The sequence below is a fragment of the Egretta garzetta genome, unplaced genomic scaffold (assembly GCF_000687185.1).
Source record: "Egretta garzetta isolate BGI_Z169 unplaced genomic scaffold, ASM68718v1 scaffold306, whole genome shotgun sequence".
NCBI classification, from domain to species: domain Eukaryota; kingdom Metazoa; phylum Chordata; class Aves; order Pelecaniformes; family Ardeidae; genus Egretta; species Egretta garzetta.
Window position 1 is genome coordinate 2823007 of NW_009260131.1, and position 25249 is coordinate 2848255.

General features: G+C 35.2%; 1 protein-coding gene across 1 annotated transcript in view; it reads right to left on the bottom strand.

The window, feature by feature from the left end:
* Positions 1-25249, bottom strand: part of USP34 (ubiquitin specific peptidase 34) — a 139101-nt gene that overhangs the window by 44211 nt on the left and 69641 nt on the right. Inside the window, 18 exon segments of the mRNA XM_035896988.1 lie at positions 1-26; positions 115-261; positions 2615-2680; positions 3729-3892; positions 9255-9438; positions 13019-13139; positions 13240-13295; positions 14449-14553; positions 15795-15947; positions 17015-17139; positions 17854-17894; positions 19025-19107; positions 20330-20530; positions 22305-22391; positions 22715-22798; positions 22926-23048; positions 23815-23940; positions 24563-24772. The exon segment at positions 1-26 is cut by the window's left edge and continues 178 nt beyond it. Coding sequence (XP_035752881.1) covers positions 1-26; positions 115-261; positions 2615-2680; positions 3729-3892; positions 9255-9438; positions 13019-13139; positions 13240-13295; positions 14449-14553; positions 15795-15947; positions 17015-17139; positions 17854-17894; positions 19025-19107; positions 20330-20530; positions 22305-22391; positions 22715-22798; positions 22926-23048; positions 23815-23940; positions 24563-24772 — 2102 coding nt within the window.

A 25249-nucleotide genomic window follows, 5' to 3' on the forward strand; every position in this document is an offset into this window, starting at 1 on the left:
CCAAACAAACTTTTCACTGTGTTTTTCTGTGAATGAATAAATAAATTCTGTCAAGGAAATTTGGGCAAATCCGTAAGTTTTCCAACTCCCTTTTGCTTCCTTTTAATCACTCACCAGTTCTGGAGACATTTCTTCTATTTTTGTTATTAGGTCAGTGAAGAATTCAGTCATATCTTTCTGCTCTCCAGTGTTCAGTGGCTGCTTATCCATGGTATAGGTTTTACAGAAAGGTCTTGGATTGTATGCCTTACATTCACTTTCCTTTAGGTAAAAAGGTTAAGCAAAACAAATCAGCACAAATCCTTATATTTTTAAGTTACGCAGATACACCAAATATACATATAACAAATGTCTGTTTAGAAAAGGGCATGCTTTTACATACAGTATCTCCATATGCCTATTAGCCGATAAAGTTGTAAAAGTGCTTAAATGCTTCTGATGAAATGTAAAGCAGTTTTTAACTAACTGGATATCATTATTATGATATTCCTTATTAAAATATTATTATTTTATGAATAATATTTAATAAATACTTAATAAAATGGATCGTTAAAGAACTTGGCTGAAGACGTGACACATCCAGTTTCTGCATATCTGTTCAGATACAAAATAAAATATGAGGAACACCAGCCTGTACTTATGTATTTTGGGACATTACTGGCTTAAATCTTGACAAGTACTTAATTCTCATTCAGACTTCTCTATGGTATAAAGCTATTATCTAGTTCTCCACTGCATGTGTTCAGTCAGAGAAAAGAATTTGCAGTATAAAGCAATTCTTTAGAATACATTCCCCATTCCACTGCCTTGCACACTGGGAATGCAGAACTTATTTACAGCAGAAGGAACTTTCTTCTTGTAAACAGCGATATACATGCTATTTTTTTGTAAGGGTGTGTGGCAAGCCAGTGCTTCCTGTAAACATTACCTTTTTTGGAATAAAGTCTTTCTTCCAGATTCTAATAATGGTAAATCTTCATATTATTTTATATTATTTTATGCTTATGTAAATAACTAGATTTATTTTTTCGTATGATTCATGCCAGGCACTACATGCCTAAATTCCTTTCCTCTATTTGTCTTCAAAGCGGTTAGGAATTTCTTTCACAAAAGCCAGTGCCAAGAACAAAAACACTCAAGCTCTCCTCAGTTTTCTTTTCTCATTATTTCAGGAACGTTCTACTATTTTAACAGTGAACACCTATGAACTGCCTCAATTTTGTTTGGTTCTGGAATTTCAAAAATTTTAGTTGCTTTTTAATGCTTTATTTCAGCAGATTAACTTTTAAAAAATTGGAGCAAGGAAAATGCAATGAACAAAAATAATATATTCAGTTTTATCACCAGGGAAACTGGGGCAAACAAATAGTTTCATTATTAAATGAAGAATCAAGCACAGAACCCTCTACATCAAGGTCCATGTGAAACAATATGATTGACAATGGTGTTGGACAGACACACAGGGCAGAGTGTCTGTTAAAAAGAAAAAATAATTTATTGGGATCTTGGCATGGTGCTCACATATGGAGTCAAAACATCCTAACGGGACAGCCAGTCGGTGTTTGGTGGTGATGGAAGTCTGTGCCTAGGGTCTTTGCAGTGGTGTCTTCAGTTAGACCTGGAGAGACTTCTCAAATCACCATTTTGCTAAATTCTTATAATCCAGCTGGTAACAGTCCTATGTGACCTCCCCAGCATCCATGTAATCCACTACTATTGATTCACCTTAACTATGTACAAAGTATCTCTTAAATATCTTAAATCCATACAAAAGACTGTCCTATGCGGTCATGTCTGCAGGAGCAGTTTCTATTGACCATTTACAAAAGGCAATCTGGAAATAAGATGAGACACAGCAGAGGCAATAGTAGAACTGTCCCAAATGTCTACCTGGAGGGCTCCTGTAACAATCAGTCAAATACTTCATTGGGAAGGTACAGTCAATTACCCAGTTTCAAATTGGTCCATTGTCTCAAGCCACTCCATTATCGCATCCAAGGAGATGCCTGGCCAGGGAGCTCCTGGACCACTCAGAAATTTAGCAATGTAGGCGCACAGGGTGTCCATACAGAGCATAGCCCTGACTCCCAGCTACACCATGACTGTAACTAAAAAACAGACTCAATTTTCCTACTTGTAACTCATTCACAACTTAAGTCCCATAGCTATCATAAACGTCCTGTGTTCACCTGACGTTAATGTGCTGGGGGTAAAATGTCTAAATAAATGAAGGACTCTCCGACTGTGGCACCTGAGCCTGACGTTCCCATCTATCCACTTCACAAACATATTTTAAGAACACAGTAGTCAATCACTAATGTTTGAGAGCTGATGCTTGCTCATCATAGTTGGTGCCCAATATTAAACCCTACCTTAGGTTCGGATTTACACTGCTTCTTCATAAAAACCGTTATGCCAATGTTTGCTTAACTGATTTGCTGAACAACAGCTCTAAGGTGGGTAAAAACTATTTCAGTTAAGACACTCATTTACAAAACTTAGGCACAATGGACTTAAGCTGCCAAGACTGTACATATAGAATGGTAACTACACTTTTCTTGTTTTTTTTTTAGGAAAATAAGATGCTTTCTAAAATATGCTCTTGAGCACCTACCATTAAGTATGTAAACATTTTCTGGAGTTCTAGTAGAGTGGTCTTGTGTTTCATATCTTCTGAATACTAAAAGAAATTCATAAAAGAAGACTTTATCTTTTTGCTTATAACTTTCCAAAAACAGCCCTCAAAAAGATGGAACAATCATCTTTTTAAATAAAAACCCAACTGCTTTATTATGGACAATTAAGAAAAAATGATTGTGTACAAGAACACACAGTACGCTATTTTACACTAATATATAAAGCACTACCTACTCATTTTTTGGCATGTCAACAGTAAACCTAAGTCAAAAAATAACTATTTTCTAAAAATTTACTGCAGCTAGGAGCTTCTGGGAAGTTATTGTAAAAAAAATGTAGTAATGTTGGAGTAATTTTTTTCAATTCATTGATGTTGTAGGAGTTCTGATCAACCCTCTATATAATGCATTTCATATGCAGACCAGCAGCTTCCCTCTTTTATATTATTTTTTATTTTTATTTATAAATGGCTAGCTAATTCTAGATGAAGTTCAAGTGACAACTACCAATAACTTAATGATAACAAAAAATGATGAGGTTACTGCCAATTAGGGTGTTTCACACATTATGTATGCCCTGTTGATGTCAGGGATCAAAACAAAAGTTTCTCCTTTTCAATAAGTAGCTAGAATTAATAATATTGTATTTCTGGAAGTTAACCAATGTGTAATTTACAGGACTTGCTGTACTTCTAGTAGCATAAGATGCATGCTTTAAAAATCATTCAAGAAGAATGACATTTATTCTAACAAAATGACAAATTAGGAGTTAAGAAACAACAGACAATTCACTTAAAACTGAACTTGAATAAATCTAGTTGATAGCAACAGAAGTATGACGTTGAGAACATGTTTTATTACAATGTCACCTTAAGAACCTACTATGTTACAAATACATTAAACTAAAATAATCTCTTCACTTTAGACATCAGCAAAAGGATCCAACTGAACAAAAAGCAAAGTCAAGTCACTAAGAAATATTCTTTATCATAAGTCCTAAAAGTAAGTCTATACTTTATCAGCATTTGCACTGATCCTAATTTTAAACTTCTACAAAAATCTACACAAGGAACGGAAGACCCCAAAGCATACCTTTGCAGTGAAGATTGCTTGTCTGGCCTCTGGTATCATGTACAGTTGCTGAATAGTGGATGCCAAGTAGCATGTTGCTCCAAGATTAGTTAAACCCACAAATCTACATTCAGCGCGAACATCATCGTGCGGCCAATAATCCCACTTGTAAGGTGCATGGGAAGCTGGAAAAAACATGAATCACACATGCAGAAAAAATGAATTCAAAGTACAATTTAATAAGACATAAATACAATTAAAATCTTTATGCTTACATTAATAAAACACATCCTGTTTACACATTCTACATTTACAGACATGAGCCAGACTGTGCCTGCTCTTCAAGACAAATGCACTGTAGGTACATCAGCGAGCCTTTCTAGACACCACACTGCTTTGGGCTGCAAATGATTTGATGTGCTCTCCAAAGCATTATTCATGGCAAGTATCATCTCTTACAATTGTTCTAGTGGTAGTATTACATGTAGTAAGGGTCTTCCAGCCTCTAAGTTTAAATTGAAGTTTAATAAAAACACGTTTTCATCATCGAGCATCCATAAATTCTAAACATTGGCTGCTATGCATTTTTTTATACGTAAGAAAGGTTTTTTTTAAAAATACAAGCCAACCACAGCTCTCTCACAACACTTGCAACTGCCTAAACCACTGAGAACATACTTCTAACTGATAACATACAACACTTACAGGCTCCCAAATGTACACCAGTCACTCCCCCAGCACAAAAATTACTCATCATTTCTACTACCCACTCCCATGCACCCCTACATCACACTGAAAGAAAGCAACGCAGTCTGTGCACCCAGACACTCAAGTTAGGGAGTCTTCCCTTCACATAAAAACCCACAGATTTTGGTATCAGAGATATGAAGTGAGACCTTTCTTTTCAGAAGAAAGGTTGGATTCAGAATGACATCTACTATAATGGATGCCAGGCTAGCAAAAGATCTTTTTGACCAGTGCAAAAGATGGATAGATACTTAGCAGAAATAAGACACAGAAGTGCAGTGAAATAAAGTGCTTGGCTATGCACAAGCTTGAATAAACTCGGCAACAGTTTTTATAGGAAGAGAAAGAATGGTTTTTATTGCACTTCAAAGCTGTGTGTACCAAAGGAATCTGCAATCTAAAAGAAAAATGGGGGTAAACAAGAAGTGAATTGCCTAGAGAATCAGATTGAAAAGACATTTTCTTTTCCTGTAAGTTTTCTATTCCTCTATATTTCATACCAGATGTAGCAATCTATTTCTTACATGGTACGGCACTAGACAAGCTAGGCAAGTCTGACAGACTCTTCTTAATAAGCCTTGTTCTGATATGGCTGCCAAGAAATCGGAAGAATGGGAAAGTTCTCATCTGCCAGTCAAGAAGATAGTAACCAGACTAGACAAACCATTTGTAAGCGATTAGTACTGCTTCTAGACACTGACAGGCTTCTCATTCTAGCATCCCACGCAGGAGAATGGAATGGGTAATTAATCATTTGAGCTGCACAGGCAACTAGATGACACAAGCACTAAATTAACAGAGGAACCAATCCAGTGTCCAAAGAAATTCACTGCAGCCTATCTTCCTTGGCAGGCAAGAAGTTTGACACAAAGCTTGCAGTGCATCCAGCTTTGCTATTCATCCCCAAGGACATCACTCTCCAAAAAGGTAGTGTCCTACAAATAATTCAGCACCTCTGTTGAACTATATGCTCAGATACACAGAAAAAAAGCAAAAAAGTTGTATGGATTTATTTTACAATCCACAAAAGCTACATGGCTTCAAGATTTAAATTTTAAATCTTAATGATTTTGTCAAACATTAAGAGGCCCATTAAGGATTCTTCTCAATTCATACTACCAGCTATAAATTCAGGAAACTATTTGGCATCCTCTGAACAGATCCTCAAATCTTCAGAGACCAGACCCACAAGATGTTCTGTTGCACAACAAATAATTGTTGTAATCTTCATTTTGGCACTAGCATCAAAATGACTATTAGCCCTGCAGCTTCAAGTAGGGAAGGAAAGAGTTTTAATTCTCCCATTTCATCAAATCTCAGTAGTGTGACCTCACGTTACCTGGTTACATTGGGCTGATCGGCCAGTTGAAACAAAGCTCTCCTCCACATTTAACCTCCTAAAGAAAGTAATTAGTATGGCAGAAGAACACAGAATTCCCTCAGTTAAGTGAAACCCTTAAATTGCAACATCTTAATTCACCCTTTCTGATGTAAGGACTCAGCATCTATCACTCTCCTTATAGCTCATCAAGTTGTAATTGCAAAGAAAGCTGATGACTTCTTTGTATTTCATGAGAACAGTTGGGAGTATCTTCCTTCTACTTCAATTTGACAAAGGCTTTCAGAAATTTGACAAGGAATTTCTCAGGAAGATCCTGTTTTCTCCACCCCAGGGATTTTTAACCTACTGTCTTCATTTTCATAACAAAAGCTTTCCTTCTTCCATATGGGTCTTAATTAGAAAGGTGAATTTGAGCCTCATTTACATCTATATTCTTTATTCTTCAATGTCATTACAGAAATTAGCCTTTTCTCAGGAAGAGCTAGGGAAACTTGTAACCAAACTTGCAATTCACATTCTATTTTAAGCAAAATAAAACTTAATTTATTCCTCTTCAAATGACCATGCATTTCTCTATATTCCACCTTCTGATCATGCTTCCACCCCAAACATAACATTAGACACTATCTTAAACTTCCCTGAAAGCAAAGCAGCTGGCCTTGTTTCCCTCCTTTGAACTGAATGTTTTTATTAGTCTTGGTCTTTAAAGAAGGCAAAACACTGGAAGAAATTTTATTAACAACAGAGCATATCTAAATCCCCTCCTCAGTAAGATCAGAGTCTGCATTAATTGTTAGCTCTCCTTGTTGAGGAAAGGGAGGAGAAAAGTCAGCTGAGATCAGCTACTTAGCAGTTCATTTCCTACGGTATCACTTGCTGAAAAGGCATGAAGGCATCCCTAAGTCTTCAGTTAAAAACACTGTATCTGTGAAGTAGAAAAAAGCACATAAGTCATTCTCTTCTTCCATCTACCAATGAAGGGAGCTACATTAGTGGAAACTAAAGAAAAATGCTGCTGCAGTTAAAACTTTACTACAACTACTTGACATTATTCATACTAGTCTAAGTCTGAAGAACAGTATACAGTTATACCTTTTAATATGACTGCCAGAATAGAGTCTTAGTGACATCATTTTTAATTAGAACCCTACATCAGGTTTTTTTTGTCCCAAAGAAAATATACTAGATATCCTTTAATGAGATGTTTTCTTTTTGAAAATTTTACTTTATTTTGCTGCATTAAATTAAAGCCACCTCTTGAGAGCACCTGGCTTCAATCAGTTAGGAGTGTGAGAAAAAATGGTGGAATAGCAGAGACAGCAATTGGTGAGACCAGAGGACAACAACTGTACAAGTGGCAGGATTGAACATTTCTCCAATGAACCACAAAATTAAAACGTTAAAACCAAAGGCAGCATGGAAATTTATAATACGTTCCTTAATGCTTCTCCTAAGAAGAATGGAGAGACAAGCCTATGACTAAGAATTTTAAAGAGTAGTAAGATTACAGAGATAAGAAAAGTGGAAAAATCCAGTTTTAAGAATCTTTGGACCGCATCAATGGACTAACAAGGCTTTAAACAAATGAGGTAACAGAAGTTCTGCGTCAGTTGCACACCAGAAAGAGACAGTTGTAAAAAAATTAACATTTGTGAAACTGCGATGCACTGAATATTGGAGCAAGAGCACAGATCGGATGGCTCTGGAGAAGTCAGGAAGGAGCAAAGAACCTAGAGAAGAGTATTTGGAAGAAAGTTAACAACTGTGGTAAGTGTGACGGAAAACTTCAGCCCCTAGGAATTACTGGGATTTGAAGTAAGAGAAATACTAACTGTAAGAAATGAATGATTGCACCTGGAGAGATACAGACAACCTCAGCAGCAGCAGATGTACCCACAGCAAACAGAAATACACGGTATTTCCATAAAACATATTCTTCGTAGGATTTTCCCTGAACATAGGAGACTTTGGAGGCTTTTCAGAAGGGCCCAGGCATATGAGTACAGAACACAAAACATTACTACGATCAGATTTCTCTTTTACTTCCCGAATTGTAAGGCACTAACTCAATTCCATAGATTATAATAAATTATAGATCCTCAGGTTACAGGAATTTTTAAACTGGGCACATGAAAGGAAATCTATCAAGCTAAAAATGCATAATGAGAACTTGCAAATCAAAGATAAAATATTAACTACCTTCAAATTTTGGTAATTTACATATTATACATAGGAATTGAGTTTCCAAAACACAGGAAGCATGAAAGCCAAGAGGCATGACAAAACTGTATTAGCACTATATGCAGACATCTGGCTACAAGTCAACTACAAACGTATTTAGAGACTTTGAAAACATGACAGTCCTGTCAATAGCTGATACATCTACAGTACCTCAGTGGGGTTCATATACTTTGGTTTATGCCTAAACATACAATGTTTCTTCAAGTTAGAAAGGGAAAACAGAAATTAAAATAGAGCACAAGCCAATGAAACATGTGAGATCCACTTTTACAATGTTATCTATGTGTCGGTGTCATTTAATAGGACCATATACTTTAAATAATCCGTATTTAAGAACAGATGATCTGAACATTAAACATGGGATTAAATCCACTCATTTGCTAGGTGAGCAAAAGATGCCTACATCTGCTCTGTGACACTATGGTAAGTGACAGTGGATAAGCAGCTCCACTGCTACAAAGTGGAATTTTAAGAGCAGTGTCAGTGGCAACGTCTTACTTCATTACTACTTTTGGAAAGTGGGACTATTCGGTCGAATTCTAACAATACTCTGCATTGCACATGCATTTTCCTGTTTTTACCTACGCATTTGTAACAGATTGTTGTTTTTAGAAAGTCATTAAATGCAGACACTTCTGATGTATTTCAGGAGCAAATGGGAACTCCATGACTGCAGTACTGTTTGCAATAGCGGCTAGCCATCCCCACCCTAAACAAAATGTCTGTAGAATGGCAGTCCATATTAAAAGTACACTCCTTTCAGTACTTAAAGGGGGCCTATAGGAAAGATGGGGAAAATCTTTTTAGTAGGGCCAGCTGTGACAGGACAAGGGGTAATGGTTTTAAACTAAAACAGGGTAGGTTTAGAATAGATAGAAGGAAGAAATTGTTTAAAATTAGGGTGGTAAAACACTGGAACAGGTTGCCCAGAGAGGTAGTGGAGGCCCCATCCCTGGAAACATTCAAGGCCAGGTTGGACGGGGCTCTGAGCAACCTGATCTAGTTAGCGGTGTCCCTGCTCACTGCAGGGGGGTTGGACTAGATGACCTCTAGGGGTCCCTTCCAACCCAAAACATTCTATGATTCTATGATTCTATTTTCTTTATGGAACTTTATAAATCCAGAAATACAAAATAAAATCAAAATCAACAAAAAATGCAAATGGACTAGTTTTCCAACAAATACTCAAAAGCTATCTATGAAATAAAGGTTCTTACACTGCATATGTTGTGCCATAACCCAGTTGTGGAGCAGCCTGTAGTTTTCCACGGACCCCTTTACCATTTCTACCAGTAAGTCATAAGCAGCAGCCCTTGAAGAATGTGACTTGCATTTTGGCTGTTGTCTATCTTTCAAACTTGGCAACAAGAACAGAAGATTGAAGATGTCTCTCAGAAACTCCTGTAAAACAGTTCGATCAGCACATTTAGCAGTTTGAACACATTCTTAAAAGATAACAGCCATGTATTAATAATCTTCTAGAAACTTCTATAGACTTTCTAGGCCTCTTATAATTTACAGAACTTTTTGACTTGTATACAGGTTCTGAATTACGAATTTCAACAACTTTATGCTATATAAAGTGCACTTTATGTGCATATTACAGCCTAAAGAGAAACATGTCCACTGAAAAAGAATGACAAATTATGCCTGATTCATGATTGATAATTTAATTTGATAAACCACACACATGTATTTTTACTAACTTTAAAACTAGTTTCTGCTAGTGAAAGACATAACCTTATCACTCTACTCATTTGAGTTTTATGAATCACTAACTAATCTTTAAACACACATTAAATTATATACCGTGTGTACTGTAAGTGTATTTTTGTATTCTTTTCGTGTTTGGAATAGTAACTGAACAATAAAAGGCACAAAGCACAACTGTACCAAGTCAGGTTGCCTTTAGATGATAAACACGTATTACACACAGTTATTTATACCATCCTAGGTCAATACAGTAAAAAAAAATGAGATTAATGTGTCTAAACTTCAGTACCTTCTTTCTATGCAGCTAATTTAATTCAATAAAATTAAACCAGAAGTCAAATATTAAAAGGATAACAACAAAAAAAATTAAGATCTGTTTAAGTCTGTAAGAACAGGTGGTCATACTCTTCCACAACTACATGACCTTCAAAGAAGTGCAGAATGGTGAAGTGACTTTCCTCCACCTTTCAGCTATGAAGCAAACATTACGAATTAGTCATTTAAGTGGTATAATGAGAGACCATGAAAGAAGAAATTGAGCAGAATTTATAAAGCAGCTTTTCAACTAATTTCCTTAAACAACCAGCAATTCACGTGCATACTTTATGTCTGGGGCTCATGACGTGGTCCATAACCTACACTTCGCTGCTTCTGTAAAATGTCTGCAATCTTAACTGTATTTAATCATTAAATCATATTAGTAGTGTACCATTTTAGTTGTCTACATAATCAGACAATAAGTCTTCTACCTCTGCAGATTTTTGACTGCTTTTTTTCCTCAAAGATATTTTCTTGCATTTTTTTACGGACAGAATTCTTCCCCCATTTGTAGAGCATAGGCTACCAATCCAGCTATTACACTTCATTCTACAATTTCTACACTAATTAAAAAGAGGTTCTTCCTGAATTTCCCCATTCAGGTATATTCAGTTAAGAAGCCTTTTAACATTAAAAGGCAGGCTCTGCTGTAAAATCTAACTAAATTCTAAATAATTTTTAAAATGGCTTTCTGCAGATTACACAGCAAGATCACCATAAAAAGCCCTGCTCCAGTGTGCAGGGAAATTCCTATAGTCTTAAGACAAAATCTTATAAGCAGGGACTTATTTTTATAGATGAATAATATGGAGAGGTCTTCTGGCCAGTATAGTTAAAGTTCTTCCAGATTTCTCCATACTTTGGAGAAAGAAAATTAAAAATAAATGGAGACCTGGTTTCTTGGCAGTTAGTCTGTATCAGGAGCGCTTGTGGGGAGCAGTCTGATTCCTTTTCATTCCTAACCATAGGTGTCAGGTGTAGAAATTACAGTTCATCAAGAGACCAGCTGCATCTACTAAGCAGAGCTTTAGACTGCTTTCAGCTACAGCCTTTTTCAAACAGGTGTTTTAACACACCAGCCACCTTAAGGTGTCCCAGACTAGAAAAGCAGTAACTTCAGAGATCTGGATCTATCTTTTTCTGATTAACATTCCCGATCTTGTATTTGTGCTGATTGAATTCTGACATGTTGGAACAGGGAAGACAATACTATAGATGATTTTCCTTGGAGGCTAAATGCAGAGCCCCAATTTTGTTAAAAATATATCTCTTTACCATCAAAGTGGCCTTAAGATACACCTTTCTAGTGAAGATGTGCTAGCCAGTATACATTAAAAATGCATTTTTGTCCACTTAGTGTAGAGTAAGGTAGGCAGTGATTATCTATAAAAGACATCAAAGAAGGTAGATCAAGTATCCATTCTTGTCACAAATGTGACCTTTTAAGTTTGACAATATTTGCCAAACAATAGTTTTGTTTAGTTAGTAAGAGAAGAAATCTGTAGGGAAGAAAAGGCACAACAGAGCATCAGAATCCTCTGGGCAAGTCTAAACTATCTGCAGTATTTGCCAGTGTATTTTCCTGGATAATTTTTTCACCAGCCTTTGCTCAGAGGGGAGCATGTGGTTTCACAATCCTGTTCTGTTACATTGAACACAATACAAAACTCTTCACTAATGCACTTTATAATGTGCAACTAATAAATGTTCCTAATTGTACATAGAATTAAAAAAATTAATACTAGATCATGACTTAGTCTCAGAAAATGTACTAAGTCACTCAGCAAAGCCAAATTCTTTCTGAGATGTTTGTTGGGGATACTGCTCTGTTCACGTTCATCCATTTTTCAAACCAAATTTCTGTCCTCCCTGCGATATACTACGTACGTGCAATGTACTTTAGCATTCTGTATAGTATCATTCCTCTCTACTTAAAGTTCCCTTTTGTTTCCTTCTTATACTTTTCACATATCCAAGCTACATAAATCTGATCTTCGCATACCTCTTCTATTTTAATTTCTACATTATCCTCCACACTGTCCTCTGTGAATCAAAATCTTGCTCTAATTTAATCTGCAAGCTCTCCATACTTAAAATACACTTATTCCAGGAGAATACATAGTAGTAGTCTTTTAAAATGCTGTCAGCAATGTAACTTTATGTTGTAGTGCACAATGTGGACACCATTAAAGCTTTTTGACAGTAAAATTACCTTCAGGGTCATTTTATGGTAACAGACAGAGTAAACAGACAGGATAGATACAACATAATTGGATACAGGGGACTATTTTCCTAGTGAAACCTCACTAAACGTTCAATCATAAGCTCAGTACAGTCTACAGAAAAAAAAGATCAGTTTAAATCAGCTTTTACACCAGGTGAAAACATCAGTTTAAGTCAGCTTTTACACCAGCTCTTATACCACAAATTTTTATTTTTTTTTTTAGACAATGTGGCCCTGAAACACAAAGCGACATTTTTTAGCACCTTCCCCTGCCTAGCCACTCTTCTATCTTACATGCACAGGTGGAATGTAATATTCTTGTAATAGGTGTCTGCCATTGAGATGTAGGGCTTAAAAGCTACTTTCACATCACAACTATCCCAGGAAATGGTCAAAAAGCAGGTGTTGCTAATGACTTAAACCAGTTAATGCTGATCAATAATAAAAACATTTAAAGATAATAAATGAAAACAAAATCTCCAGGACGTAGGAACTCTGTCCTGAAATTAAATACAGTTAGAAAGGGAAAGGACTGTATGTGCTACTTTTTAATAAAGGAACGATACGTGTGTTTTTATCCATCACCCTAAGGCTAGAAATATGATATACTCTCATGTATTGAACACTGCAATTGGCATGGTGGAGAAAAGGTGAAATGAAGACAGTATAGTAACAAGAGAAAACACTATTTTGACCTATTTGTGGTCTTCAGCGTCCTTTTCTTACCTGGCCTTCGCGAGAAAATTTGAAGGGTGGTTTGTGCTTAATAACACTTGTTGCAAGACGAAGTAGTCCTGTAAGTCCATCATCTTCTATATTACCATCTTGATGGTCAAGGATTTCTCTGCTATATATACGCACATATACAAGAGAAATGTTAAAACTCTCTCCCACTAATAATAAATGTAACGCAATCTACAAGTGAAATTACTGTTAGCAAACCTTACCTCCGAATGCAGTCAGCAAGATGTCTTGCTAGTGCATCTAAATCAAGCAGCGTTGTCTGATTAAAAACAAAGAAAAAGGAATACAAATAGAATAATTATGTACTTCATGAATTACAACTTATAAGCTTAGTCTGAAACTATGGTTATGCCTTTGGATGAAATTTTGTTATTGTACACAGAAAAACAGGGACCATATTAAACCCCATCTTTCAAACATGCTTGCAACAATATTTTAATACATTTTTATAGAAGTGATGAAACTGTTTTTTAAAATCAATGCTGAACAGTTCAAATGAAGTAACATTTTTTCTTTCAATTCCAGATCGCACAAATATACTCTCTCTACCATACTGACAAAAATGGACCAGTGCTATTTTAAAGAGAACTGTTTAATTATTTCTCACAAGAACACACAGTTTGTCATCAGAAGGTTGAAAAGTCCCATTAGCATTTCTCACTTGAGTAACATGCAGAAGAAGTAGGCAGAACTATAGCCTAGCTAAGAGATTCACTTAATAAAGTGGAAATGGAAAGAAACTGAGCGGAGGAACGTGGCCGGGGGGAGCAAAATTTTTGCCTCTACTGGGACCATCTAGAGTCAAGGAGAGGACAAGACTTTTCCATTCTGGAATTCTTGTCCAGCCTGGAACCAGGACTAAGGCTTTATCTTCCTTCCTTTCTCACACTGTTGCCAGAACACTGAGAATGAACTAGAGAGATTTATGTAGGGCCACCAGCCAGCACAAGCAGTTGCAGAGTTTGCCCAAAAGGTAACTTCAACCCTTTACAGATGTTTCAAAAGTTTTAAGTTTTCTAACCTGTGTTAAACAGCTATTAACTGATTTTTCTTCCCCTTTCAGCTTCAGTCAAATACTTGATTACCTCCTCTTTAGAGCGCATTGAAATTACCGACAGTGAGTCTCACAGATAATTACAGTATTCCCAATGCCTGTTACCTTCACCTAAGTTCACCCTCTTTGTATATTATACCCACTCCTCCTCCTTGACTCTACAGGTTCAGTATCTGAATCTTCCTTTGGCCAAGAGCTACTAAATACACATCAGAGAGTAGGGAAAACTGGGAGATGGGTAAGATCCAAGAGCTGTTCACATTATCTTAAGTGAAAATGTCTCATACTGAAGTAAAAGTGGTCTGACTACCCAAATTTAAAAAAGCAAACATTCATATGAATGCAAAGCAAAACCTACCTGACTTGCATCTTTGACATGTATGTTATCAATCAGTTTGCACAGCAGCCAAAAATACTCCTTACAACCTGGTCGCAGCACTGTTTCTTCTTCATAATCCTCTATCTGTGAAAAGAAATTGCTTTTGTTCTAAAGTACATCAGACAAAATAACCATGCATTAAAAAAATGTAGTAAACACAGCAACTATTACAAGAATATTACTTTCTTCAAGCCCCTATTGAAGATAAGCCAAGTACAAAACCAATGCTTTTTACAATGGTAACAGCGTGTGTTCTGTTTTTCTTCTGCAGTATTTATTATTTTTCTTGAAAGATTGTCAGGATGATCTGACAGACCCTTAAAAAAAATTACAACAGTATTGACTCCATCCTACCCACTGCAAATTGCAAAAATGTTCAGTATTAGACCAGACAAAACATGAGAAACTTTGGCTGGATTCAACATTAGTTAGTACAACTCTAATTTTAAACTCTTCTGAAAATGATTCAAATAATGCAAAATCTTCATGTAGATTGTTTTTATCTTTTTTTATGTATCAATGGAGTTTAAACTCAAAGCAGACCCAAAATACATGAACCACTCTCACCTGAAATCAAATGCCACACAGGGTCACAATAATAACTACCTGACAGACCCAAAATCCAGGTGCACGCTGCACTGCCATACAAGTTCTCTCCTTCAGATCTAGCTACACCAGCTGAAGTCAGCACAGCCTCCCCTGATACGCATTGCTAGGTCTACAATTCCTAACTGAATTTAGGCAAAATCATCCAGGTTATTTCAAACCATCTCTCTTAACCTGAATATATTAACATTGAGAACTCCTGAAGTAGCTTTGACAGCATCCACAGAATCTCTTCTCTTTAGTAGAGCCATGAGGACAGTAATACTCCAAACACAAAACCAGCAGCAATTAACTGGGGAACAACAACATTCAGCCACAACAGCTGAGGGTACCTATGTACGCATAAAACAACGTACTGATTTATGTACAGACTTACCTACATTTAAAAGCAAAATCAAGGCATATATTGAAAACACACCTGTTATTCCCCAACAGCATGTCACACAGACACTAAAATTCCAGAACAAGAGCACTTTCTAAACGCTATCCTGCAATTTTCCAAGCACAGACAAGCTCTAAATTACTGTAGTGTCACAGCTTTAACTACTTTTGTGAAGTTTCTAGAAACATCTAAACCAAAAGTCTCAATATCTGAGTTTATCAGAAACACTATGTCAAACATAATGATTACATGGGTTATCATTTTTTTTCTTTTTATATTAATAAAAGTAAGCTTAAGTAGATCTTTGATAAAGTCTTGCAATTTCTGAAATTCTTACCCGGATTGGTTTCAGAGCTTGAGCATCAGGGAGAAATTTTAATAATGTTGACGCAGCTAGCAGCAGAAAGGATCGATTAATTGAATCTCCCCCATCCAGACCAGAGAGAGATAACTTGTATAAACCATTGCAAGACTCATGGCGAACGGCAGTCTTTATGAAATATAAAAGAATTAAATGATTACACACATTATTTAGAAGATTTTTTATTTTGTTGACTTTTCTTTTGTATATATGTTATTAAGCTCCTCTCATAATACCTATCAAGTTATCTTTCTAAAAAAACAATTACAAATAACATACATTTAAATTACTTATAGAAAAATGCAAAAGATACTGTTGTAATAAAAAAGCTGATTTGTCTGTGCCCCCTGTCTCGAGTTACATATTTTCTACAATAAAGATTACAGTCAGTTACTAAAACAGAAAATATCACATCTGGGCAAATCAGAGAAGTTATATGATGCTGGAACCTACATTTTACTCATTCCTAACTGTACGGTTAATTTGTTTAATTTCAGTAGAAGACTTATGTTCTTCTTTCTTTTATTCTTAAGAAAGGTATCTACAGACTATCTCTAATCCAGCTTTGGAAGTTTGCACCCTTTTTTTCCCAGGGTATTTAAATGGAGTCAGGATGTAAGCTTTTTCTGTAGTTGAGTAATAAAGCAAGAGATAACAACTATCACATCATGTCCTTAATGCACCTTTAAGCAATCACTAGTAAATACAAAAATTTTCTAATATGTATATCTTTATGCAATTTTCATGTTTTTCTTACATCAGAAAAAATTACTTAAAGCTAAGCAAAGATTCAGTAATGACGAACGTTTTTATATCAACTCTCATTCACCTCATTTTGTGACCAAAAGTATAGCTGAAAAAATAATATAATGCGTGAAGAATATTCAATCACATTAGAGGGCATCACCCAGAAATTTCAACAAATTACAATGCAAAAATTCCCTTCAAACCAAAGCCAAGAACAAAGACAAAAACTTATAAACTGTTTTGCAATCAATCACAAATGTGCCATCTTACATGATATTTTAACTACAAATCATTCTTTCTTAAATGGGATCAGAAGTAACTCAGTCAGATCCTGCCTTCTTTTAGCAGGAAACAACACGTTTTGAATTTAATGGAAGCTTGAAATGAAAGTTACTCTTGTTCCATATTACGCACTAATTAGTAATGCACTAACTTCTCCCTTAACCTACCTCTGGAATAAGAAGGGTAAGTTTCTTTAGCCAGTCTTGCAAATGATCGCTGTCTGCCAGACTGGATTTCACCAAGGAACAGCAGTGAGCCCAACTCACCAAGAGCCACATTGAATAATGAGTGACTGAAAGGCAATAAGGTAAGAGTAAATCACGGTGTAACTAACAGAAGAGGCTCTTTAGGATGAAGAGTTGCATAGTTCTAGCACATACAACATTTCCCTGGACTAACTAGTATATCTGTTCCTTTCTTCATAACAGCTAGAAATAAGACTTTAGTAGGTGATACACTGCATTTACTGAGAAATCGAGTTCATAGACATTAACATCCACACAGGAGAACAAAGTGGAAAACCTGAAGGCAACGTATAAGCCTAGGAGGACATATCTATATTTATGCTATTATTTTGATACAGGCTTAATCTGATAGAGGTCATTTAGACCTTTTGTAAGAAAACTCCACAAGAGGGATAGATGATGGGGGAGCTCCAAGGAACTCTGGGCCCACAAAGGTTTCTATAAACCAGAATAAAGGTGAATATTGGTGACTATTATGGCGTTATACATGCTGCTCTTTGGAAGATAAGAATACAGCTGGTTTTCCTACCAAAAACAGCTCTTGTGGAGATGAAGTACAAAATTTCAATTCATGTAAAACAATTTCCAGAGAAGGAAAGCCTCGCTGTGTATTCCCACCCAGATTATAACAGCCCTTCACCACCAAGGAACACAATTTTATAGCATTGTAATGGTGGAATAAAACAAACACGTAATTTCTTATCTTCAGTATGTTTTCGTTACTATTACCTCATAACATACTGCTATTTTGCAGCACTAACCTTCATGTCTGGATCTGTGATCAGCCTGAGCTTTCAACACCCTGGACAGGAAAAAGATAAAGCCATTTGAACTTTATCACAGAACATAACAGATTAGCACTTAGAAATAAAAGCACACACGAGTAACAACACAGTTACACTTAAGTACCCACTAAGAAAACTAAAATTTTAATCTTAAAAGGATTCATTTCTTGCAGCATTCAAAATTAGCAACAATAATAAAACTATGAAAATCTTCAAGTCACCCCCTTAAAACCTTACTGACAAGATAAAAAAGTCAAGGAAAAATACCCACAACCCCTTTGTGTTATTCAAAAAAGAAAAGATGTAAAACAGAACTAAGAACTGACCCAAAGCTAGCATTCTTCAGAGAATCACACTTTGAACAAACATTTGCAAACTTCAGACAAATTTTAAATGTTTGCATTTATTTATTTACATTTTTATAAATGGCAATAAAAGGTTATGAAACAAAATACATACTGTATATATTTAAAATGATTCCTGCAACTCAACTAGAGGTTAAAGTTAGGCACACTTGCAGACTTGACTGGAAACACTCTGAATGTCCTTAACAACCTTTTAAAAAAACCTGACCTCCCCACCTTCAGTCCGACTCTCTCACCATGCAGTCTTACACAAAATTGCTTTTCTCAGGGCAAAAGACAAAAAAGACAAAAATCTCTAATAACCCATTTCTGAAGATAAAATTTTGCCTTCAGTACATGCACACTCACTAAAACAATAAGGGTAATTTCAGCAGTAGCAAGCTAATGTTACTAGGATGGCAAAAGTAAGTCAAAACCAGCAGATGACTAAGCAGCTTAAAAGTTAATTTATTTTAATTTCTCCTTTACACTGCCTTGAAATTAAGAATGCCAATTGCTACAGACAGAACAAAAAAATAGTTTCGGCATGAGAATTTATGAGAGCATACCATATATATTTTGTTGCTCCATGTCTTATACCCTGACCATTGAGTGTTCTCACCACTCTCCTTGCTCTCACCCCTTCTATAAGGGTAGGAGATAACTCACAGACGAGGTGACTAAGAAAAGCAAGACTAATGCCTACAGACTTAAATTTCTGATATGGGTGTTAATGGGGGGACTACAACTGAAAGAACTATTTACTTGATTAGCTTTATTATAAAAATAAAAAGATATTGTACCTAGGTGCCAAGTTGTCATATGTATAAGCAACTGACATAAGTCGCTGAATCAAACTGGTTCCCTGGACAAGTACAAGAAACACCTTTAAAAATTGAAGTCAAAAGAAAAAAAACAGTTAATATAACAACAAGCTTTTTGATCTGTTTTTAAATTATACACACTGTGTGAATCTAAAACAAACTCACCTGTGCAGAGGGAGGAAGAGCAAGAGACAAATCATAGCATCTTCATAGTTAAAACTTATATTGTTTTTTATTAAAGCAGATCTAAAGTCCTGTGTTTCATTGAGTAGGTCTAGAAGCTAAAATTTCATTCTGTTTCTTTAAGAAAGGCAATTTAACTGAATAGAAAAGTCAACCATTTACTCGATCCTTTTAGTAAAAACACAGTATTTTTTTAAAAGCATAGGCTACTCACTTCCTTTTAAAAAATCTTAGGCTTGAGGAGACAGGGTTGAGGATGAGGTTGGATATGTAAATTACCCTCATCTCTGATCAACGCCTTTTATTGACTATACATTCCCTTAAATTGTTCATCTTCAGAGAACCTCTGACAGGCTACACAGAATTTTCAAATCAAAGTCTGAAGAAAGTATTTTAAAATATTTAGATAGCAAATCCACTGCTGCAATCAAAAATATTCATCTATGACAATTAAAAATGTAAAGCCAGTTATAGCAACTGGTAGCAGCATTTACACACAGCCGATGTTGAAAAATTTAACACATTTGATAATTTCCCTATATCACAGTAGCTTTGGCAATTCAGGGATCTGTTTTGTCAAAAATACTGAACACTTACAGAACAGTTAAGGTCTTTGCATGTATAACAATGACAAATGGGAAGTTTGGCTCCAGCTCACAGTTCAGATCTACACTTTCTGGCAATCACAGCTGGTCCTGTGCCCAAGAGCAATCGATTTACAGTCTCTCTGATGTGAAAATACTACATTGCTTGGTCTACACTAGGAAATAAGCATGCAGGAATCTAGTAAGAAGGTTTACAGGCTTAGCTAAGTTTACCATATACTCACACAGATATCCTTAGTAGATATCTTAGGGATAAAGCACTGGAATTCTGAATTTCCAATTCACATGCTCACAAATCACCAAAAAGCCTTTTGATTGCAGCTTTTAAAACTGCCAGGTTTAAAGCAATTAAAATACTTTTTAGAGGAGAATAACATGTAGGATATAGATTAATATTAGTAACTTTTCTGCTGCATTATTATATTACCAAAATAAAGGCTTCACACAACAAAGGAGTCATTAAGTTTACAAAACGGACACACTGCTTATTTCTTACCTCTGTTAAACGAGGTATATGAAGGCCCTTCGCATGGTCACTTGCAGTCTTCCTTGATTTGCCTGGCCATGTTCTTTTTCTGTGACTCTCCGCTACACCAGACCAGGCAAAGACATCATGGTAAGCTAAATCTAGATCTGAAGGATCAACCGCAAACTGGCATATCAGCTTCAGCAAGCAAGCAAGACAGTCTAGCTGCCACTGTGAATGGAAAGAAAATGAAATTTTATTTTTCAGGGATTTATTTTACAAATAATCCTATGCTTACTACTGAATTTGAAATGAAAAGCTTAAGGAAGGTATAAAGGAGAAACAGCTAGAGCTAACTGGCAAAACCTCACCAGAAGAGAGACACTAAAGAGGAAGGGTGTTAAAAAAAAAAATTTACAGCTTGTAATTAAAGCATTTTCTTGATCTAGTCCTATTAACAGGCACATTCAAGACATTTTAAAAATCAATGCACGAAATAACACACGGGAAATCGTATAGGAGTTAAGCACAGCAGTTAAGAACCTTTCTTGCACTGTATTCAACTACAGCACAGGGTATAAAGCATGGTACACAGAAGTGCTTTCGAGTTGAATATATGCAATCATGCAGAGACAATACATACTAGTTTAAAAATACCATTTTGTATTGTAACATCTCATTAGATGAAAACCACCGATCCATTTATTAAGTCTTGAGATCAATTTTAATGGCTCTCAGCTGTGTGGCTATAGTCAAACATAGCAACTGCTCAGCTCCACCAGCAAGAAGGTGTATTTTGCAAGTAAAATTAAAACTAGAGCACAGTGTCACAGCAACACATGAAGTTGGTCGGCTATGGAGCACCTATACATGCATGTCAAGACACTGTACTATGGCACTTAGTTGCAGAATGTGTTGCTATTTTCAGTGTTGTGCATAGTTTCTGGAAAGAACAATAAAGGAATTGTACGAGCTTTTATTTATATACTGAATAGAGAGACGGACAACTTGTCTCTAATACTGAAATAACTTTAGAACAAATACATCAAAATCAGTAAAAAAAATATCAAACTTTTACTAAAAAGCGTTCCTGCCTTCTTTTTAACATTTCAGTAACTGTCTTAAGTTTTATACATACATGTGTATGCTTGTTCATTTATTTCTTTTTATGTACATATGACCCAGAACTTGGGATATTTTTTTTAATCAAATGCCATAGAGAATAAAGTATTAAAAAAAAAATTAACTCTAATTAAAAAGTTTTCATTATGATGTGAATTTAGCTGAAACTAATAATAGAATAATGATGAAAAAAGACAGTCTATGAGAACGACTAATAATAATGTTCATTACTGAAAAATGTCTTTATTAACACCATAGCCACAATGCTACCACTTTTGTCTCAATGCCAACAAGGGTAAATGGTATTTCTCAGCCTCTTCAGAGGGGAAGATAATTAACAGATTACTGGTTTTAAAACAGACTATAATAAAAGTTTCCAAATAACAACTTTCTCTAAAACAAGCAGAAAAAAGGCGAAAATAAGGCACCTCTGCCTGTTTGACGAATTGTGAGTTCTTTAAAAAAAGTTTGATATGCAATAGTACTACCAATGCAGTTGCAATCATTCCTAAGGATGGAACCCAGATTGTTTTTTTTCTCTAAGATGTTCCCGTGATCTACAACTTTACATTCTACAAGCTAGGGTTTTTTAAGACTGGACAAAAAAATTAAATCAAAATACATAGAAAATACAAAGGGTGGGTTTAAAATATGAAAAAGCAGAAGGATGATTATTTTTTTTAAAGAAAATAAATTCTTCCAGGAATATAAAATATTCAAGAAAAAGATGCTATTGTATAGACTCTGGCAGTTTCAATTACAGAATTAATTTATTCCACTTACTACAGAAAAGTAACTATAACAAAGGCTGAAGGTCACAAAGTCATAGGTCACAAATGACAGCTATGTTATTCTGGAGAAAAAAGAGTGAATAAACACCTACCACAGTCCATGATTCCTGTTCTTTAGGCTCTAAGATTCCAGAATTGAAAATTTCTAGTAACTGTTGGAGCCCTCCAGCAGCAACAAACTGTAAGTATATTATGGAACCAATGTGAGAAAAATCAAATACAGGCATATCACCAAATTCAGTTAGATACCAATCTAAGCTTTATAAATAAATAAAAAAAACCCCAATAAACTATTTGGCTGGATATTTTATGAAAAACAAAATAAAAAGTTGTACACAACTGACAAATCTACAGGCCTAACAACACACAAAAAAATTAAAATGTTATAGCTAAAGTTGAGATCAAAAACTCTAAGATAGATAATATTTTAAATGGGTTTTTGTTTTATATGTTTTTTGAAAAACTGTATTAGGTATCACAAAATACTCTAGGAAAGTCAAACCTTGCAGCTCCACGTGTTTTTACTGTTTTCTATTTGATCTTCACTTGAATCATCTGAGTCTGGGTAAAGATCGCTATAACTTCCCTAAAGATAAACAAGAACAAGTCATTGTAAAAACAGTTTAAAAATTTAAGTATTTTAAAATAACTTGTCAATATATAGTTTGATTCAGAGAGAAAAACATATATTCTATGCAAGTAACTTTTATTACCGTAGATTCACGTCTTATTCTCCTGTTGGGCTTTCCCAAAGCTTCAATAATTTCCAGGGAGTACAAAAGTTTATGGGCACTTTTTATTCGCAGAAGATCCTTCCAGCTAAAGCCATCATTACCCTTAAAAGATAAAAAAGACAGAAAACAATTAACACAATTATATGCTGATCTATCTAAAAAATGCAAGGAGAGGATTTTTAAAGTGACATGGACAAATTATTTGGTTTCTAATTTCATCTATTACTTGAAATTAGACAATTTCAAGCATATTTCTATAGAGAAATAACAATTTGAATAATGGGAGTTCAGCAATGAAACCTCCAACGTTATTATAAACTAACATACACAAATTTGTAAAGCAGAGGAAGCCAAATGGTATACTCTAAATTATAACTTCCACCAAAATTTTGATTCATGTGTCCGTAAAGAACCATAATATCTCAACACTGTTAACATATAACTTCAACAGCTTTAAAAGAGGCAAAATTTTCATCTATAGGGCAAAATACCAACTAGGTAAGTACCCATATTTTGAAATATGTAGAAGGGAGTACCGAAAAGATTAGTATCACAACAGTTATCCTGTTAAAGGAAGGATGTGGATTAAGAAACTGCTGTTTCAATTCAAACCAAAAGTCTGCAACAATTAGTGTTGACTATTCATTTATTAATTTTTTTTAAAGAAATCATAAAGCCAAACTTTGCGAACTGACATCTCTTTAGTTTCATTTCATAAGAATTATTAGGTTTGTTCATCAGGTTTACCTGTGTCTCAGCATACTTAACGTACTTAGTATTTAACGTTCCTAATTTGGGGAAAATTCAGCTAATAAAAATTCAGTCAATAAAGTAAAAAAAACATGTGAAACAAGCATTCTTTGTTTACCTGCTCATCTGAAATATTCTGGAATGCCTGCAACATATTCGGGCACGTTGGCAGAAGCATTAACAATTCCCAGACACGTCTGGATAAGTTTTCTGCATGGAGATGGAGTTCTTCACATCTTGCACTCTGACAAAGCATAGAACAACCATTCTTATTGTGAACTTCTTTGCAAAAATAACCTTGCCAATATTTCAAAGTCCAAAAATTTATTTATTCTTAATTAAAAAACTGTTTCCTATCTAATGTAAATCCATAAATAGAACATGATAGTTGAAGTCTCAGTGAACTTGAAAGAAACTAAGTTCCATTATCTTTAGAGTATCACATATCTTGAAATATTTGCGTGTAAATAAAAATAAACTACTGATTTGAATGTACTAGTGATTATTTGATTTTCCACAAGCTAACAATGGCCTAAGACATACAATTCAAGTTTTTGCAATAAAACCTTTACAAACCTTTATTGAAGCCATTTTCCACTATTATTCATGACATCTGTTTAAATAATCAATATTATTTCTTAAAAATTACTTTTTTACAGCTTCTATAATATTTAGCACATTTAAAATATATCAGAACGATTGTTAAGAAAATAAAAAAAATCACGGTAATGATCTAACAAGAAATACAGACAATAAACATACCTAGCAATTGGATAGAGTACACAACAAGTAGGCTAGATAGCAAAAATAGATCCAATTAAGTAAGACTTAAATGTAATTATTCTAATAAAATTACTCTAAATTACCTCACTATCTTCCATAGCCACTTCTCCAGAAGGAGGCTTAAAAGAGGCGAGCATCTCTAACAAATCAAAAAGGGTGGTAAGATGAGGTTCTTGCAGGAGTAAAAGCATTGGAATGTTGTCCTTCTGAGGAGGAGGTAAGCAGGATGCTGGAAGCTGAACACCTTCACCTTTACGTTCTCTCCTTGGTGCGCCCAGAGATACAAACACCATCTAGAAACAAGAGAGAAACAACCAGGAGGAAGAGAGGCAGTTTTAAAACTTGATATGCTAAAACCATGGAATGTTTTCAACAGGATCAGAATTAAGAACTTAAACATACATCAATATCTTTATTGTCAAATCTTTACTGAGCAGCATTTTGAGCAACTGCTATAATTAAAGCTTGGTTTTGCCTTCACTCAAGGCACTCGTGGTGTAGATGCATACACTGCTGGCTATTGTTACAGCAGACGGTTCTGTTTCCTTGTCCCTCATCCCTTATTTTGCCATTCAGGCTGGGGACACTCTAGTACTGATCTGTCTTCTGAGTACATTAATGAAATGGTACAAAAACAAATCCAGAGAAAAAAATTAGATTGGCTCAAAGGACCAGACTTATGCTAGCGAGGGCGCAGCAACACAAATAGCAGTGTTTGGAAAAGCAGATGTTTGTTATACTGGCATAACCATGTTGGGGAAAGCCATTCT